Below are 19502 nucleotides of genomic sequence, written 5' to 3'. Positions count from 1 at the left end.
ACATCTTCTTTATCCATTCATCTGTCAATGGACATTTAGGTAACTTATTTTATATTATAGATCTGTTTCCCTACTGTGTATTTATTATATGCTCATGATGTGAAATGAAGCACTTTAATCATTAATATCATGATTTACAGCAATAGCAATTGACAGATACTCCAAATGCTTCTAATTTAGCTACACACTTTTATAAAATGGTTAAGAAGTAAAAAAAACAAAAGCAAAACACTTTAAATACCATCCATCTTAGCCTTTAAATGGCATCTAAACCTTAGAAGTGAAATATTATAGCCAGTATTTATAAAAGTAATTGTAAAAGAAGGACTAATGCAAACACAGCGTAATATAACCACATGGCCATGGATATATGATAAATCTAAATAGCAACTTAACATCAGAAGTATCATAGTTGCAAAAGTTCTGAGATATTGAAATGAAGGTATAGTAGGCCAACTGCTAAGATGGCCACAATGGTCCCCTCTCCTGGCATTCACCATTTATGACCAAGATGGGAGGCTCAGCAAGGCTATCACAACCGCCCATCTCGGTCATGGACCACTTTTCCAGGACTGAGGTGATCACTCCCATGGAGCTGGCAGGGCCGGTGATTTAACTCTAACAAGCAGACTATGGCCAAGGTGATGGGTTATCACTTCCCTGATTAGACTACAAAGATGGCGACTTCCACGGTGTCAGCAATCTCTCTCTCTTGTTGGCTTTGATGAAGCAAGCTGCCACAGCAAGGAGTCCACATGGCCGGGAACTGAGGGCAGCCTTGAGCCAACAGCCCAGGAAGAACTCAACCCTGAAAACCACCACATGAGTGTGAGCTCAGAAGTGGACGCTAACCCTAGCAGATGCCTGTGGCCCTGGCTGACACGGCGATTACAGCCTTTGAGAGGCCCTGAGCAGAGGACCCAGCGATAAGCCACGCCTGGACTCCTGATCCAGAGACTATGATATAACAAATTGTATCATTTTAAGCCATTAAGTTTGGGGGTAATTTGTTACACACCAAGTGATAGCTAAGACAGAAGGGTCACTGCTGTGCATTCTTAGTATGTTGGTGAACCCAGACTTAACATCAGTTAGTACTGCTTAATGGAATCGACATACAAATTGTTATACCGTGAATCATTTGCAGTTAAGACGACATTTTTCAGACTCTGCCAAAACAAGCCTTCCGCCTTGGGGTTGTCGGGCCACTGGAGGATGGAGCTCTTGCAGATCCTCTGCCGCAGCCTCAAATACTGCGAATGCTGCAACACTGGCTCCAGCAGAATAAAGACAATCACATCCATATTCTCATCGATTAGCCTCTGCAAGGCCAAGTAGAAAGCTGTTTTAAAGTTCCAGTTTTTGGCATACTTTTTGGTTAGAACAAATATTGTTTTCCTGCTTTGGTTGATGCTCTGCATGAGGTTGTCGATGATGGCGAGTCCCGGGTCCCAATCCCTTTCCTCTAAACAGAGGAGCACATTTTTGTCCTCACTCTCTTCCAGGTGGAAGCGCAGCTCATTGATCACCCAGTCCGTGACAGAGGCATCTTTGGTGTCATAAGAAACGTAAGCATCGTAGAAAGTCTGGGATGTGGAAAGAGACCTGTAGCCTTTTACCTTAGCTAAGCACACATGATAGAGAAACCAAGCATCCCAGTAAAACCAATGATGAGCCAGGGCAGCCAGCATAACTGAGATGGTGACAAAAAAGGTGAAGAAACAGAATATTGCCGCAATGGTATCTGAAACACAAGTTGTGAGCTCTAGACTCACAATACTCTTGCCTTGTTGATCCCCAGGACTGGCGCAAATGACATCTGTCAATCTGGGAATTGTGACGTTCAGATTCCCATCCATCCATTCTCGAAAATCTCCGATGTCACAGGTACAGTCAAAAGGGTTTCTACCTAGTTCCAAAATGGCTAACTTGGTGGCGGTCTTAGTTTCAAACGTGGATTTGTTGATCATCTTGAGCTGGTTGGCACTTAAATCGAGGTGTGTCAGACTGCTGGCTTCGGAAAGAAAGCCGGACGGCAGGTGGGAAATCCTGTTTTGACCCAGGAGCAGTGTCTCAAGAGAAGATGTGAATTTCGATAGGCTGTCAGTTACAAAGAACAGCTCGTTCCCACTTAAGTCAAGCAAGCAGAGATGAGGAAACTGCTGTAGTAATGACCAGTTAAAGAAATTTAACCTATTATCATTTATATATAGTTCGGTGAGACTCCGGGGCAAGTTAAGGAAGGCTTCATCGGGGATACGCTGAAGGTTATTAGAGGCTAAATGAAGCCGTGTCAGATTGCTGAGATATTTAAAAATTTGCCAGTACCTGACATCTTGAGCATTCCACAAAAGGTCAAGGCGGTTTCCACTGAAAACTAATTCTTCCAGGGACATGCTTTTCAGGTATGGTTCTGTTAAAGTAAAAATACTATTGTAGCTCAAGTTTAAAACTTTCAGCTGAGTTAAATTTTGAATAAATCCTAGACGGTGTGTTACCCCTGCTATTCGGAAGTAGTGCGCATTGTAGCTCAGATCTAGAACTTCTAACAATGGCAATTCGCTGAAAGCAGCGTCATCGTCGAAGTCTAGTCTGTTGTTTGTCAAGTCCAAATACTTGATACCACGCAAAAGTGAAAACTCAGTTCCATTTAACGCTTGACCGTTGCCATTTGAAGACAGATTTAAACAGGAAATGTTCCTAAAACCTTCAAATTGCTTTATCCCAATAAAGAAAATACTGTTCAAGCTTAAATCTAAGGCTTTGCCGTAATTGGAACATTGTGGCTTTATCAAAGGATTGGTGTCATGATAAAAATTCGAATGTGGGTCAAACTCAGTAACTGCTGACCGTGGCTTAAGGATATGCCTTTGGAAAGAGGAGCCATTTGCATTTTGTTGCTCGGTATCACTGACCAAGGGTGATATTCTGTTTTCGGACAAGTAAATGATTTTCAGGTTGGAGAACGACTGGAAAACGGTAAAATCAATTTGCTTAATAAAATTAACGCCCAAGTTGATAGCCATTAAATTTGAGAGGTTCCTCAGGGGCTGGAAATCTTCGTTTCTAAGTTCCTGGAACACATAACCTCTTAAATGCAATATCTGGAGAGATGTAAGCTTTGAAAATTTTTGAGAAATATTAATGTACTGTGGATATTTTTTCAGCTCGTAGTTGTAAGATAAGTCAAGTATTTCTAAGGAGGGCAGTTTTGCCAAAAATTCCCCAGAGGCTATTTCGTCCATTAAATAGTTGAATTCGAGATGCAGCACCTTTAGATGATGCATGTTGTCAAACCAGGTCGCAGGAACCTTCCGGAGCGAAGTGCTAGAGAGGTTTAGGTAGCGAAGTTGGGTCAGGGTTTGAAAAGCAAGAGGATGTATCTGAATTGAAGCACCTCCTTTGCAAGGTATGCAGGGAAATGGCGCGTTAAAACATCTCGGGCAGTTCCCACTTAAATCTAGTACTTTTAAATTTCTCAGTCCCTTGAAGTCTTCTTGACTGATGTTTTTGATCTTGGTGTTGCTAAGATAGAGCTCTGTTAGGGAGCTTGGCAGTTTGGGTGGCACGTGGAAAAGGGGATTAAAAGATAATGACAGCACCTTCAACTTGGTAAGGTTTTCAAAGGTTCCATCTTCTACGGCAAAGGTTTCATTACAAGCAAAGTAACAGTTCCAGCCCAAATAGAGACTTTCCAGATTCCTAAGTCCAGAAGTGTTCTTTTTCGTTAACACAGTTATTCTATTTTGAATTAGACTAAGTTCTTTCAAAGATTTTGGCAAACCAGCCGGTACTTCTTGTAACTGGTTGTCTTCAAGCAGTAACTCCCTTAGGTTTTTTAGGTTGAGAAATGCCCCGTCTGTAATAGTCATACCGTTCTTTACAGCAGGATTTTCATTCTGGGGCCACAGCTTGACGTTATGGTTTAGATCGATCTTAGTCAGATTTTGCAGCCCTTGAAATGATTCATTTGTTATGCGTCTGATGAAATTACCAGATAGGTCTAGTTCTGTCACACTTTTGTCCACTGTTTGGGGTACCTCGTGTAATCGACGATTGTTACATTCTGCAATAACGGAGCCATTTCGTTTTGTCTCATCGCAAGGATAGCTTCTAGAATAATTTGCTTCAGCGAAGAACTCACAGGAATCAGAGATTAGCAGGAAAAGGCAGGTCAGAAGCAAAAAGTGAAGAGTCATGTTTTCCTAAAGAAAATCAAAGTGGAGTCACAATATGAGAGGGGCAATATTTGCCGGGCATTTCATGATGAAATTCACAGTGCTTCAACCATACTTGGCCTGAGTTTTGAAGTGGGAGTTCTCTTAACTGTTAAATACACTGCATTAAATTAGGTTCCAAACGATTTTAGTTTTTGACCGTGTTCAGCTTCATGGTGCTCAAAGAAGTGAAAGATGAAGCTATCTGAGATGTGATGACAAGAAAACCTGAAAAGCTTTTGCAGAAGCACTCATCAAGATGCCTCACCACCATAACGGGCCTGATGCTGGACCCTGGCTATGGTTCACGCCAGATCTATAGCACAGTAAGCTATACATCTGTCGCTTCGACCCATTAGCATAACTCGATGAAACTTTGGCCAGTCCCAAGGAGAGTCCAGATCTGGAGATGACCTTTTACCTACACAGCATATATTTTATTGGTACTTCCCACAATTTTTCTATACCTCTATGATGGTATGTATCAAATTCTCTTATGTCCTAGCATGAAAGTGGACATTTTCTGTCGATAATAATAGCAAACAAAGTGTCACGTTTTACGCCAAACGTAAACATTTTCTCACCCATGTTTATGTTCCCAGTAACAAACGGGACAGGTTCTATTATTATCCACATTTTGTAAGTGAAGAAACAAACTCAGAGACTTAACTAACTTTCAGAAGGATAACACACTGTAGAGGGGAGACGAGTCCATCTGATTCCAACATGGCATTTTTAATCACTAACCATCATGCTACACAATCTCATTTTGAAATCTTTATGCCAGAACAGTTCCTCAAATGTAGACAGCACTCAAAAAATGTTTTCTAAGGAGGCTACTATTTATATGTCCCTTATCATACAAACATTGGCATGAATAGCTGTTCTTCTGCTTTTGTAAACTTCTGTGGGGAAGACATGACGTTTTATATTTTTATGCATCCTTTGTAACATTTAGTAGAGTGCCTCACTTTCTGCGACTCTTTCAGGGGCTGAATATATTATTTTGGTAATTATACGAAGCAATGAACAGATTAATGTGATTGGTATGATCAAGGGTTATAGTCAAAAAAACTCTCAAAATCTTATTTCGCCGGGTGTGGAGACCAATCTTTACTAAACTATTTTTCACTAAAGCCCAACTCACGTCCTTATTGTGAGTTAAACCAAGTACGTGCTTTCTTTTTAAATTCTCCTGGAATTCAGGGTTAGTGAACTAACAGTCACTGCCATACCCTTCCTATATTAGAAAAGAGTTTTACATGGATGTTGAGTATTCTGAGGATCAATAATTACTGCCATTTGTAACAGCTAAGGAAAAGCCAGCTCCTTATGAGATGAAAACTAAAGTGGAACAGAACTTCCAGACATTTTCAGTCTCTCGTAGTTATTTCCAACTACAGCACCATCAAGGTGCCGCTGCTTAATGTTTAACTTTTACTAAAAGAAAGCCCTGCTTTACCTGGTGTGATAGGCAGAATTTTAAGATGATTCCTATGACTTTTGCCCCTTGGTATTACTCCTGTAATTATGTTACATTATGCGACAAAAAGGAGATTATCTAGATGGCCCTAATCTAATCATATATGCCTTTAAAAGCAGAGAGTTTTTTCTGGTTAGTAGCAGAAGAAGAGTCAGAGAGATGGGAAGCAGGAGAAGAATTGGACACATAACTGCAGACTTAAAGATGGAGGGGGTGGGCCCCTGACAAGGAATGCAGGCAGCGTGTAGAAGCTGACAGTGGCTCCCTGTTGACAGTTAGTAAGGAAATGGGGGCCCTGATCTTACAACCACAAAGAACTAAAGCTGACTGACAGCCCAAATGAATTTGGAAATGGATCCTCAGCCAGAGCCTTGAGATAAGAGTCCAGCTGGCCAACACCTTGATTTTAGCCTTATGAGACCTAAAGCAGAGATCCCAGGCAAGCCTAACCCACAGAAATTTAAGCTAATAAATGTGTATTGTTTGAAGTGTTTCAGTTTGGGGTTATTTGTTACACAGCAATAGAAGACTAATACATCTAGGTGGGCTTCCCTGGTGGTGCAGTGGTTAAGAATCCGCCTGCCGATGCAGGGGACATGGCTTCAATCCCTGGTCCGGGAAGATCCCACATGCCGCGGAGCAACTGAACCTGTGCGCCGCAACTACTGAGCCTGTGCTCTAGAGCACCAGAGCACCCGTGCTCTGCAACAAGAGAAGCCACCGCAATGAGAAGTCCGCGCACCACAACAAAAAGTAGCCCCCGCTCACTGCAACTAGAGAAAGCCTGCGCGCAGCAACGAAGGCCCAACACAGCCAAAAATAAATTAATTAATTAAAAAAAAAACACTTTAAAAAAAAAAGAGAACTAATACATCTAGAAAATGTGTGTTAAAAGATGATTCACAGCTTGAAAATATGCAGCTTTTGCAGATGCCACTCCAGGTCTCAAAGTTCTACATCTCCACTGGGAGACACAGGTGTGCCAAGGAGGTAACGAAGCTCGGGGATGCAAGGAACTTTGGCAAGTAACCCAGGCAATATTATGTTTGCTCAGCACCTAAGCAGATCTAAGACTATGTGACTTCCAAGTGTGAACATTTTGGAAGTTACTTCCTGACTCTTCCTTGTCCTCTCCTAGCTAGTGGGTGGCCTTGGGGGGGTCTACTTGATGACACGCACAGCTTATTAGTTAGCTCTACAGTCTAGTGGGTTAAACAGACGTGAGTGAAACACAACATTACGAGATTTCAACGGTGACACAAAGAAGTAAGTGACACTAGAAGAGCCTAAAAAGAGGAGGATTTGACCTCTTCACAGAGGCTGGGAAAGGTTTCCCTGAGGAAGTGGAACTTGAACTGTGATTTTAAGGTTGATTTGGCATGTATAAAACAGAAAGAGGTCAAAAGAATGTCCCAGCGTATGCAAAGGTCCTGCGTGTATTCCTTTGATTTTCCCGTGCTGTGCCTTCAGAGGAGCCCTGGACAGGAATCAAGAGGGGCATGGTGTGGGCCTGAGACAAAGCACACCAGGTTTCAAGTCCTCAAAGTCGACTGAAACCTGCAGAGAACTGCTTGCAACAGTAGGACTCAGAATAAGAAGCGGGGCTAAGAGGATTGGAATGGCACGGGAGAGATGACAAACAGAGATGTTGCAGAGGTCCTCAGCATCTCCATGTCACTACAGTCAATGGACATTTTTCAGTCCTCGTCTGAACGAGCACGTGAATGTAAGGGACTGAAAGAAAGTCAGGGATGTTAAGAAAAGATGAGAGTGGATTTTGATCTTGATCTGAGGAGCAATGCAAGCCTTTGAAGGTGGTACCATGCTCATTATTCTACAGTCATCACTGGCAAGAGGGCACAGGCCTTCAGGAGCAAGGTGATGGTAGCGTGAACCAAGTTGGTGGCAATGGAGATAAAGAGAAATGGATTCAAGAGATACTTAGGAAGTAACACTGAGAAACATGGCAATAGATTATAATGGGGAGGTTGGATTATGAGGGAGAGGGAAGAATTCACGGTGACTTCCAGGTTTCTGGTCTGTGCAACTAGATGAATGAGAGAGAGAGTGCCATTCACTGAGGGAAAAGATCATTTGGAGCTGGGGAAGCGGGGAGTGAATAGTATTAATTAAATTTGACATGCTGAACTTGAGCTGAGTTTGTGATCTTCCAGTGGAGACATCCAGTAGGCAGTTACATATGTGCATCTCCGACTCAGAGGAGAGTTCTGGTACAGGGATGAATTTGGGAGTCATGACAAGTACAGCCATGAGTGTGAATGAGATCATCCAGGGCAGTGTAAGCCATAAAGGATCTTCCACATTTCAGTTCTACAACAACAATTTTAGCACCTGTTTTTCTAGTACTTTTATGATTTCATTTTCTTCTATTGAAATATCTTATCCCACTGAAATTGTTTTGGCATAAAATGTGAGGTGGGGACCCACATTATTTTTTTCTAAATGGAGACCTGGTTGCCCCACCATCATTTATTGAATAATCTTTTGCTCACCAATCTGATTGCTCCCTTTATCATATGCTAACTTTCCTATGTATTTCGATCTATTTCTAGACTCTTACTCAATTTCGCCAATCTCTTCATCATTCACATGCTGGTACCACATGTCTTAATAATTACAGTTTTTAGGTATGCTGGCATCTGATAGGGCAAGTCCTGTTCATCATTCTTCTTTTGTGAATGGATCACTCCTATCTTACCTTCTAACAGGTTCTCACGGGTGTACACTAAAACTGTAGATTTCTATATATTAATTTTATACCAAATCGCTATACTAAATTCTCTGATTATTTGGAATAGTTGCCTCTCCATGTGATTTTCTTGGCTAAGCAATTAAACCGTCTACAAATAATGATGATCTTATCACCCTTTATGCAATCTAATTTATTTTTATTGTCTAATTGCATTGCCTAGTTACTCCAGAATCATGAAAAAATAATAGAGCAGAGGTCAAAAAAAAAAAAAAAGCAAAGACTGACCAGTTAAACCACACACAGATGTAAATTCTGCCTCACAAAAAGCACAGTAAGCAATGCCAAAAGTGAAATAAAGTAGGAGAAAGTATTTGCAGTGCATATCACAGATAAGGGGGTGATATGTTTGATATGTAAAGACTTTTTAAGCATAACTGAAAAGACAAATTATTCAATAAAAAATGAACAAAAACATATTAACAGACAGTTCACAGAAAGGAAACACAAATGGCTCTTAAACAAAGGAAAATATACTCAACTTCACTCAAAAAATTACACTGAGATACCATTTTTCACTGATTCTACTGTGTAGGTGAGGCCACCTCTAAGATGGAGAGAAATCTGTAATATCTATCAAAATTGGAGAGATATACGTAGACTCAGCAATTTCAATTCTAGAAGCAGATTGTAAGAGAGACCCTCACATGTACAAATGCCTATATACAAGGATGTTCCATGCAGGGCTGTTAGCAATAGCAAAAGACTGGAAATAATCTAACTGCCTATGAGTAGTGATCTTGTTAAATAAACCAGGATGTTATATTCATACAATGGAATACTATGCAGCAATTAAAAAGGAAAAGGTAGCTCTATATTCACTTATTCATTCATTCAAAAATATTTATTAAGCATGTACTTTATTTTGGGGACTGTTTTTTTTTTTTTTTTTTTTTTTTTTTACAGTACGCGGGCCTCTCACTGTTGTGGCCTCTCCCGTTGCAGAGCACAGGCTCCGGACGCGCAGGCTCAGCAGCCATGGCTCACGGGCCCAGCCGCTCCGCGGCATGTGGGATCTTCCCAGACCGGGGCACGAACCCGTGTCCCCTGCATCGGCAGGCGGACTCTCAACCACTGCGCCACCAGGGAAGCCCCTTGGGGACTGTTTTCAAGCTGGGAATATAGCAATGAACAAAACAGATGAAATTACCTGCCCCTTCGGAGGTTACATTACAAGATGTTAGATGGTGGAAAGTACTAGGGAGCAAAATAAGGATGGGAAAGGGGATGGTCATGTAGACTGCCCCTCAGTTGGGATATGTCTGACGTCTTTGTCATGATTAGACTGGGGTAATGGGTTTGGGGGAGGACAACCTGAGAGGTCAAGTGCCACTCGAGTCACAGCTCACCTAGGGCACATACACAACTTTCACTGTTGGTGTGGACCCTGCACCTGGCTGAGGCAGTGCTTGTCAGCTTCCTATTATACTTTTTAATTATAGCTTAATAAAAAATTTTTTAAATTCATTTTTAAAAGTCCCCTGGGGAACAGATGGCCAGGTGGTTGCAGACTCTTCTCTTAGAGTGGTAAACAGAGTGCTGTTGGTAGGCAAGACACTTTTATGTGGTTACTTGGGGGGGTCCAGAGGACAGGGCGGTGCTGTGCAGCCTTCCTAGCCTCAAGTTAAGGCCTCAACATCTAATTCCAAACGCGACTCTCACACAACACTGAGCAATTGAGGAGAAAAGCCTCTAGGAGGCGCCGGAGACCAGAAGAAGAGCCTTTTGACACTTCCGGAGGAATACGGCCTCTCAGAGAAGCTGAGGCAACTTAAAACAAAGCTTGGAACATGGAAATGAGCAGAACATTGCAGAAAGGATTTCTGAGTGAAGAGCTTGAGGTTCCTAACTCCACCCTCCCGAAAATGTGTCCTGAGGTAAGAACAGGAGTTGACAAGTTCCAAATAACTTCAGTTTGAAGAGAAGTACATGGACAGGAAGAGTGGGAGGCGGGGAGCAGGCAGTTAGCAAAGATGTTGAAGAGAAAACCCTGATTGTTCAAGCTTCTCCATCCACCTCAGGGCCTCACAGATGCAAAACGGACTGCAAGGGCTCAGAAACATTCAACGGGCTCTGAGGTGAGACAGCAGAGCCCAAAGCCCTGGGCAGCAAGAGTCACACCCTTCCAGCCAAGTTCCTCCTCCTGGCCACACCCATGCCTCTGGCTTCCAAAAGTCTTGGCTCCAAAGGACATCAAAGGGAACCAGGTCCCAGAGAACTAAGAAGGATACTGGAGAGAATTTATCCCCATTAAGGTGTAACCAATGAATAAAAACCATCCAGCCTGGCAGAAGAAAAATGGCAACTCAGCAAATAAAATAGAGAAATGGCAACTACGCGGAAGAAAAAGAAGAGAAATGGCAACTCTGTAAATAGAGGGAGAAGGGGCAATTATGCAAATAAGGTAGAAAGTAAAACTATGCAAATAAAACAGAGAGAGACAGAGAGAGAAAGAAAGAGAGAGAGGAAGAGAGAGAGGAAGGAAGGAAGAAAGAAAAGAGATTTCTGTTGTTTGAGGCTGACAGCTGAAGGCGCCCATTAAAGTGAGAGCAAAGGGCTAGGAGCCTACAAGGTGAGAAAGGGCATGAGAGGAGACCACAGCAGACAAGGAATGTGTATGAAGTTGAGGAAGATGGAAAGCAGGTGGATGAGTGGTAAGTGGCCCAGCAGAGCAGAGAAGGCTAAAGCCAACCAGAGCGAGGTCAATTCACAGCATACAAGCCCAGAAAGGCTCCGGGGCCGGCGGGCAACAGTCAGGGCGGCGGTATGCCTGGCAGGGCTGCACAGGGGACGGGTTGAAAGTCTGCATGAGAAGTTAGACCCCTCCTGATTCACTCCCTGAGACTTACTACCTCGAAAGGTTGAATCCAGAGCCTTCGATTCAGGAATTCAGGCACAAGTGAAGGCAGGGGCAAACTGTCAAAAAGCAAACAGGAGGGTTAAAGCACAGTGTGTATCTGGAGCGCAGAATCCCATCCCCTTCCCTCCTCTGGCTCTGGGGTCTCTGACATCCACCTGGTTTATAAACGCCCCACTCCAGCACCCCAGGCAGGAGATTGGAGCATCTCATTGGGAAGATGGACAGGCACAGCAGCAGGGCCATGAGTGTAAAATTTAAGGGGACCCCCAAAAATGCAGTCATCAAGATGAATATAGTTTTAAAAAAGTAAAGTCCCTGATGGACTATATATCAGCATTAAATAACAACAGAATCGGACCCTGCACTTGCAAAGCAGTGTTTCACCTGCCTCACCCCATCCCAGCTCTGGTTCCAAGAAAGCTTGATTTACCGAAATAGGCAACCAGCCTGAGGACCAGAGTTTGCCTATTTGATTTTTAAAATACAGCACTAAGATATTATGTATGTTGATTGCTGAGCTTTTGGGGACCCTATCTCCCTGAAATTCTTCACCAAACCAAGTGCTTCACTCTCCTCACCCTAGCCCTGGCCCTGCACCACAACAAAGATCCCCAATCACACTGGCACACCCTAACCAGAAGCTGGCTCCCATCCTACGCTGGGACCTATCGTTGGGAAGGCCAGTCCTTGCAGCTGAAGCTCCTCATTAGCTGTTTGGTGTCTCACTCCTGAGTATGAAATAACCGTCAGCGCCAGTCACCTGGAATTCACCCAGCATCAAAGAAAGATGGACACAAGCAAAAAGAAAAGACAAATCACAGACACAGCAATTGATAGAATCAGGTCTTCTGGCACCCAGGACAGTGGTTGATGCTTTATTTTCTTAATGCAGATCCTGCCTTGTACAGATGCTCAATCCTCCCTCTGCAATTCTGAAATCCTTAAAAATCTGAGCACCAGAAGATTTTCGGGCTTTATCGTAACTTATTTGGCAGCAAAATCTGATCCAAACTGACCTAAGGCTAGTATGATCTTTATTTATCCACTTAGCAGGAGCCCTCTGGTTTCACGGCAGAAATCGCCATTGTGCGTAATCATCAGGGCTGCCGTCGGCCCATCGGAAGTATTCTCTAATAAATCCTGTATGTACCATCTTCTCTTGCTAAAATACAAATTCTGAGCTTTGACACAATTCTGGCCTACAGGTTTCAGGTAAGGGACTGTGAGTTGATATTTAAACCTCCTTCACTGGAAACACATTAGCGATTCCTGAATTGTCCTTGGCATATATTAAATCAGAAAAGAGAACGTGGTTGTCAATGGGACCAAGTTATGACTTTCATGGGTCTGAGATACTTTGGCCCTCATGTGCCCCTTCCTCCATAAAGAAAAAAAATAGTAAAAATTATATTTTATGACCACGTTGGTATAAAGACAAATATAATCCAGGCTGGAATATATTCATTCTTTTGCTGATTTTTAAAAGAAATTAAAATCTTTGCTTGAAGTATCATGGGCCCGAGGTCCTGTGTCTTCTGTGCCCAAAGTGAGACTGGCCCTGGTTGTCAATGATGGCATCTTGGGGCTCAGATCAGGTCCCCAGAAACTCGACAAGATAAGTAGGAGACACTTACTGAAAAGCAAGGTAAATATTAGATTGGGAGAGGCTGAAGGGAAGGCCGAGGGTTGAGTGTAAGTGGCAGGAAAGAGGACCAGAAAAGGAGAGTGTTGCAGGTTGAATTATGTCCCCCCAAAATGACATGTTGATGTTTTAGCCTCTACATGTGAACGTGATCTTATTTGGAAATAGGGTGTTTGCAGATGGAATCAAGTTAAGATGAGGTCGTACCAGACTAGGATGGGCCCTAATTCAATGACTGATGTCCTTACAAGAAGAGGGAAGTGTGGACACAGACACACTTCGGAAAGAAGACCATGGGAAGATAGAGGCAGAGATTGGAAGGATGCAGTTACAGGCCAAGTAACGTCAAGGCCTGCCGGCCACCCCCAGAAGCTGGGAGAAAGGCATGGCCCAGATTTTCCCTCTCAGCCTCCAAGAAGGAACCCACCTTGTTGACAACACCTGGATTTCAGACTTCTGGCCTCCAGAATTGGGAGAGGATAAATTTCTGTTTTTTTGAGTCACCAGATTGGTGGAACTCTGCAACAGCAGCCCCAGGAAACAGATGGGAAAAGCAGAGAGCAGGGGAGTAAGTGCTGACCGGTGGAACCCACTGCTGAGACAAGTTCAAGCTGCCAGAAAAAGCCCTTTGGTCAGGCCAGTGAGCTCAGTGCATAGCACAGCCTGCTAAGGATGACTGGGTCTACACGGTCTCAATCTTTCGCTGGGTGCTGCCTTGGAACACACAGAAAAAAAAAATCAAGACCCATTTCTTTAAAGAAAGCATATGGGGCTGCCCTGGTGGCACAGTGGTTGAGAATCTGCCCGCTAATGCAGGGGACACGGGTTCGAGCCCTGGTCTGGGAAGATCCCACATGCCGCGGAGCAACTAGGCCCGTGAGCCACAACTACTGAGCCTGCGCGTCTGGAGCCTGTGCTCTACAACAAGAGAGGCCGCGACAGTGAGAGGCCCGCGCACCGCGATGAAGAGTGGACCCTGCTCGCCGCAACTAGAGAAAGCCCTTGCACAGAAACAGCCAAAAATTAATTAATTAAAGTACCCTTAATTAAAAAAAAAAAGAAAGCATATGAATCACACGCAAAAATGAAATTTGTGGGCTTCCCTGGTGGCGCAGTGGTTGAGAGTCCACCTGCCAATGCAGGGGACACGGATTTGTGCACTGGTCTGGGAAGATCCCACATGCCGTGGAGCGGCTGGGCCTGTGAGCCATGGCCGCTGAGCCTGCGCGTCCGGAGCCTGTGCTCCGCAACGGGAGAGGCCACAACAGTGAGAGGCCCGCATACCGCCAAAAAAAAAAAAAAAAAAAAAAGAAATTTGCTTCACTTCCTGCACCCTGCCGAATATAGCATTGCATGCTACTGAGGAAGTAATTTCACAACCGTTTTTCTGGTTTCCACGGCAAATCAGATCTTTGGTTGGGTCCATGGTATACGATAAGCCCATCCTCTCCTTTGGGCTCTGAGGGAACCAAACGGCACAACGAAAACAACCTATCTCAGTCCCCACCTACATCTTCCTTTTCACCTTGGGCCCTAGTGGACACCAAAAACATAACTGTGAAAGCCCAGTGCAGTTTCAGGAACAGCTCAATAAAGCCTGCCTTAGCTGAGTGCACCCTGGGAGTCAGAGTGAGCCCAGGAGCCACGCTCAGAGCCCAGCCCATGGGGCGAGAGCTGTAGGCAGGGCAGAGACCACAAGTGCAGGGTGCAAAGGCAGCAAACCCCACCATGCGAGGCTAAAATAAACCCTGCAGGTTTTACCATAACACAATCTAGGGTGAAGGTGGTCTGTGAGGCATCTACAGCTGCCTTCCTGGAACACACAACTTTTTATCTTTTCACACCCCTTTCCTAGCCTGCAAGCAGCGATGTTGCAAAGCTGCCCCCTCCCTCCTCCCTCTTCGAAAGCTTCCTTTGCTAAGAGGTGATTTGCCTCAGACCATCTCCCCAGTTGCACCCCTTCCTCAGAATAGAGCCTGCTGATGCCCCCCTGACATGAAAGGATCAAGGGCACCTATTGATTATAAAATGTGATGAATCCGCCCAACTGAATGACTTAGCTGTTTGAGCATGACGCAGGATTCCACCAGAACTAAATGTTTGCCAAACTGGAAATATTTCTAATTTTTCATGGGTTCTGATGTTTGCAGTTGATATATTGATATTATGTATATTGATATATTGATATTATTGATATTGATATATTGATATTATGAAAGTAAATTAATAAAGAAATGGCTGGGCACACAGAATTTGTCACCTTACATGAGATTTACAGTTAATAATAGATACTTGACTTGATCCATTCCACGTTTGATGGATTCACTAACAGCTTTGGAAGACAAAAGAAACCACTACCACATTAAATGCACGTACCGATTTCATACACATAAAAATATGAAAAATTATGCTGTTTGAATTCCAGGAAATACGGTAGCGTGTGTTTGTTGAGTGCTTTATCATGAAGCAAACACTGGGAGCACAAGTCATGCATTTTCTTGTCTGAGCTTCATAAAAATCAGTGAGGTGGGTGCTATCATAAGCCCCCATTTTACAGACATGGAACCTGAGGCTCAGAGGCTCATCTACCCAAGGTCACTTAGATGGTAGGTGGCAGACCAGAAAATTGAGCCTAGAGGTACCCACCTAGTTAACAAATTGGTACCAAGTGGCTGGTTGGCAGTGATCTGGTTTCAATTTTTGGCCGAAACACCAAAGCCATACCTGGAACCTTCTGGAATTAAATGCTGGGGGTATTACCCACCTTGCCTTTCCACTGATCAGTCTAACAGAGAGCACTTCCAGGTGCTCTGTAATTCCACAGAACAACTGGAAATCCACTGATTCTAGACATATTCACCAGCTAGTGGCTCTTCGTAACCACCTGAAGAGTCAACACAGCCTGTATTGCTAATGCCGATCCAGAACCATGGGTTATGCGTTTAAATGTACTGTGTCTGCATAGCCCTGAATAGTTCTAAATTGGGGATAATACTTTAAAAACTAACAAATCCCTCAACTCCATTTAGTAACTCAGTTGAACTCAAATGGTACTTCACTGGAATGACATCCCCCTCAGTAGACCCCAGAGGTGATGCTGAGACACACAAATAATATCCAACTGAGTTTCCAAGCCTGACCCTGGGTCATGACGTCCTCCCCTGCGAGACATACCCTGATACTGTCAGTCTGGGTTTCCATGGGACTGCCTTCTCTCTCATCAACCCCCGTGCAGTTTGCAGGACTATTACATGAAAGAATGAGAAGCAGAATGAAGAATGGACTTGATCAAGTGCCCTCGCCCTGATCCACTGCCTCGGCTTTTCAGATAAGGCATACAAGGAACTTTGATTTTGTTTTCTGGAATCAAGCTAAGGGGCTAATGAATAAGCTTTGGGTCTTCCTGGAGGCCTTGTCAGCCCCTAAAAAAGTCTGTGCTCCTTAAGGAAAGGACCAAAAGAGCTGTTCAGATGCTGCCCGAAGACAGTGGCCCTCAACTTCAGCTGCCCATTGAGATACCTGGGAAGTTGAAAAGCTACGAATGCCCCAGCCCACTCCAGAGATGCTGATTCCATTAGTCTGTGGTTCAGCCTGGACAGCGGGATTTTTTAAAGCTCACTCTGTGATTCTAGTATACAGTCAAGGCTAAGAACCTCTCCCCGAGGCCAGGAGTTGGCTAGGTCCTTGCCTTCCACCCTCCACCAATGACGGGGCGGGAGGGGGGCATTTTCCCAGTTTAGTTTTATTTTATCTTATTTCCACTTTCTTATAATACAATTATATTGGCTATCACAGCAGTTTACAAATATCAAGTCAAAATTGGATACGTTCAAATGCAATTCCATCTATGTCATTGGCCCTGCTGGCCTAATTCCTTATGAGCCCTTGCAGTCATTTTGTAAAGCATCGATTTCAGGGTAGACTTAATTTACTTTCAAGGTCTATAATGTGCATCACTGGATACAAAAAATGAACTTCAAGAGCTTATATATACATTAAATACTGGTAAAAAAAAATAACTCCAAGAACTTCAATAAGCACTAAATGAGCGTGGAAAAAAAGATACTAAGGTAAATGTGGGATGGGAGTCTCTTGAAATCAGTCTTTGCAATGGCTCTTAAATCTCATTCAATTTTCTAGAAAACATACCATTTTTAAAAAATTGTAAAGGTTTTCAATCTGACAGTTCCTGACGGTAACAAAAGCTGACCACCTGCTATGTCTAAACACTATAGAATATGATTACGGAAATAGTAACATCTTTACTTAAAAACTCTGAACAAGAAAAGTAGCAATTATGAATACACATTAAGCTCCTGGTAGCAGATGAAGTTTGGGCTTTGCCCAGGCACTAGCAAGCGGCCCGGAGTGAGCCAAGAGAGGCTGTCCTTTTCTGTGCAAAGAGCAAAGGACAAACACCTCCCCACCTGCTTTACCCCCAGCCCTTTCACTCTAGATGAGAATACCATTTCTGGCAGGACCAGAAAGTCATACCCCAGTTCAATTCCTAACTTGGAATTTGCTTCTTTTCCTCTTGAAAATGATAAGACCACTGCATTTGATTTTTGAAATTTCCTGCACACTGGACCACTCTGTCTACATTTAGAGTTGCCCCAAGACTTCGCCTTTTTATATTGATTTGCCCATCCATCACTTTCTTTGGTCACACCATTTGCCACCAAACCCTATTTCGGGGTCAGAAATCCTCTATTTTCTTGGAAAGCTTTGTTAAAAGAATAGAAGGAGCTTACCACTCTTCTGGGGTCGTCCTTCCTAATAGCTCATTCTAGAACCTGCAGTGCTGCGGAGTGGTACCCGCTGTGCTACGGGTGCACATGGACAGAAACTAACCAACTTCCTAAAACTGGCCGCTTTACCATCAGCAGAACCTCGCCTGTGGTTTGCAAAAGCTTATGTGGGAAGAAGGGAACTTGTGATTTCGTAACTGTTGCCAAATCATTTATTGACTATGCTGTAAAATTTCAAAACTGAAATGGGGGCGTGTAGGAAAAAGTCATTTATAAAATGATTTAAATATAACCCGAGCCAGATCGATCCGGTGCATTTTTGTTAGTTTGGGTTTATCTGTGTGTACGTGAGGGCGGGTGAGGGGTGGCTAAAAGGATCCTCAGCAAAATGTTAAGAGCAGTGAGCTCTGGGAAGCAGGACTGGGGGGAAATGAGGGAGAAATGGGGAAATTTTTCCTTTTCCTTAAAAAATTTTAGTGTCTTTTCTTCAACTTTGCCACAAATGTGTACTTGATTTAGGATTGCACAAACTCATTTTTTCTCATAGAATTCATGGATGTAGTTAAATAACATCTGCACCGCTTCGTCTTTGTTCCACACATTTCCGGGACAGCACATGGTGAGGTGGGCATGGGTCCCTCACCAGGCAGTGGCCACAGAGTGCGCATCTCCCTCCTGGGTGTCCCTGCACCTCGGCCAGTACCCGGCACGTATTATAAGCTCAATAAATGTCCACTGAATGAGTGAGTGAATGGATGAGCAGAAGCATGAGGCAGGAAAATTTAATTTCCTGATTTGCTCTGATAAGTGAATTGGATTTTAAGCTCTCACAGAGAAAGCCCTGGAAGGTTTAGCCACAAGCAGGAGTCAGCAAACTCCAGCGTGTGGGCCAAATCTGCCCAGGGAGTAGAGAATGATTTTCACAGATGAACATTTGCCATCGATCTGATGAGACAGAACACTAACTGTAAACTCCAATGAGGCAAAAAGTTAGCATCCCCCCACCAAAGAATCCCATTCTTCTCATTATTAGACCTATATTACAAAAAAACTGCATTTGATGATTATATTTTAAATGTTATCAATGAAATAATTGTGTAATGTGCTTTTCTCTTATTCTATAAGTACCTACATAATGCCCTCAGTTGGCCTCTTGGCCTGCAAAGCCTAAAATGTTTACTTTACAGAAAATATTTGCTGACCCCTGGCCAAAAGAATAGTCTAGAATGGGATATAATGTGCTTCATATTGCCTTCCTCTCCTTGAACCGGAGGAAACCACATTGGGGACAGGGTGGTAGGGACTGACATTTCTCTCTCTCTCTCTCTCTCTCTCTCTCTCTCTTTCTCTCTCTCTCACACACACACACACACACACACACACACACACACACACACACACACATTATTATCATTTTTCCCTCAGGCCCTTGGTCTGCCTCTCTTGCATAACCTCTGTAAGACAATGTACGGGCTTTGGAAACCCTCTAACCACTGGTCCCTCAGGTGATTCAAGGCGTGACACATGGTGTGGGAAGGGATTCCTATGACGTCAGAGAACACGGCCCGTGGCTTCGTGGGCTCACCAAAAACCTGGGTAATAGTCACCTCAAAGACCTCATCTGGCCGCCACGCAGCCTCTTGCTTTCTCTTGAAACATTTGCTTGGAAATAAAGTTTAAGAAAGTAAGTCAAAATGACCACCAATATTGGAGTAGTGGAAAGCGACCAGTGTTTCTAGAAAAGCCAGACACACAGGGCCTGGCCTTCAGGCCACAGAATGT

General features: G+C 43.6%; 2 protein-coding genes across 2 annotated transcripts in view; both read right to left on the bottom strand.

Moving 5' to 3' along the window:
- TMSB4X (thymosin beta 4 X-linked) overlaps window positions 1-17744 on the bottom strand; it is a 50417-nt gene extending 32673 nt beyond the window's left edge. Inside the window, exon 1 of the mRNA XM_082864562.1 lies at window positions 17724-17744. The gene's annotated coding sequence lies outside the window, so the exon portion shown is untranslated. The remainder of the gene's footprint in view (window positions 1-17723) is intronic.
- TLR8 (toll like receptor 8) lies at window positions 1092-17837 on the bottom strand (the record flags this gene model as incomplete). Its single annotated transcript, XM_082864559.1, has 3 exons — window positions 17724-17837; window positions 11323-11386; window positions 1092-4205 (listed from the first exon to the last, which is right to left on the bottom strand). The coding sequence occupies exon 3, from the start codon at window positions 4197-4199 to the stop codon at window positions 1092-1094; it is 3108 nt and encodes a 1035-aa protein (XP_082720685.1). The 5' UTR covers window positions 4200-4205; window positions 11323-11386; window positions 17724-17837.
- Between the last annotated feature and the right edge of the window lie 1665 nt (window positions 17838-19502).

This window comes from Leucopleurus acutus (genome assembly GCF_964270905.1).
Source record: "Leucopleurus acutus genome assembly, chromosome: X".
NCBI lineage: Eukaryota > Metazoa > Chordata > Mammalia > Artiodactyla > Delphinidae > Leucopleurus > Leucopleurus acutus.
Note: the sequence above shows the minus strand (reverse complement) of the source record. Positions and strands in the feature narration are given on the sequence as shown.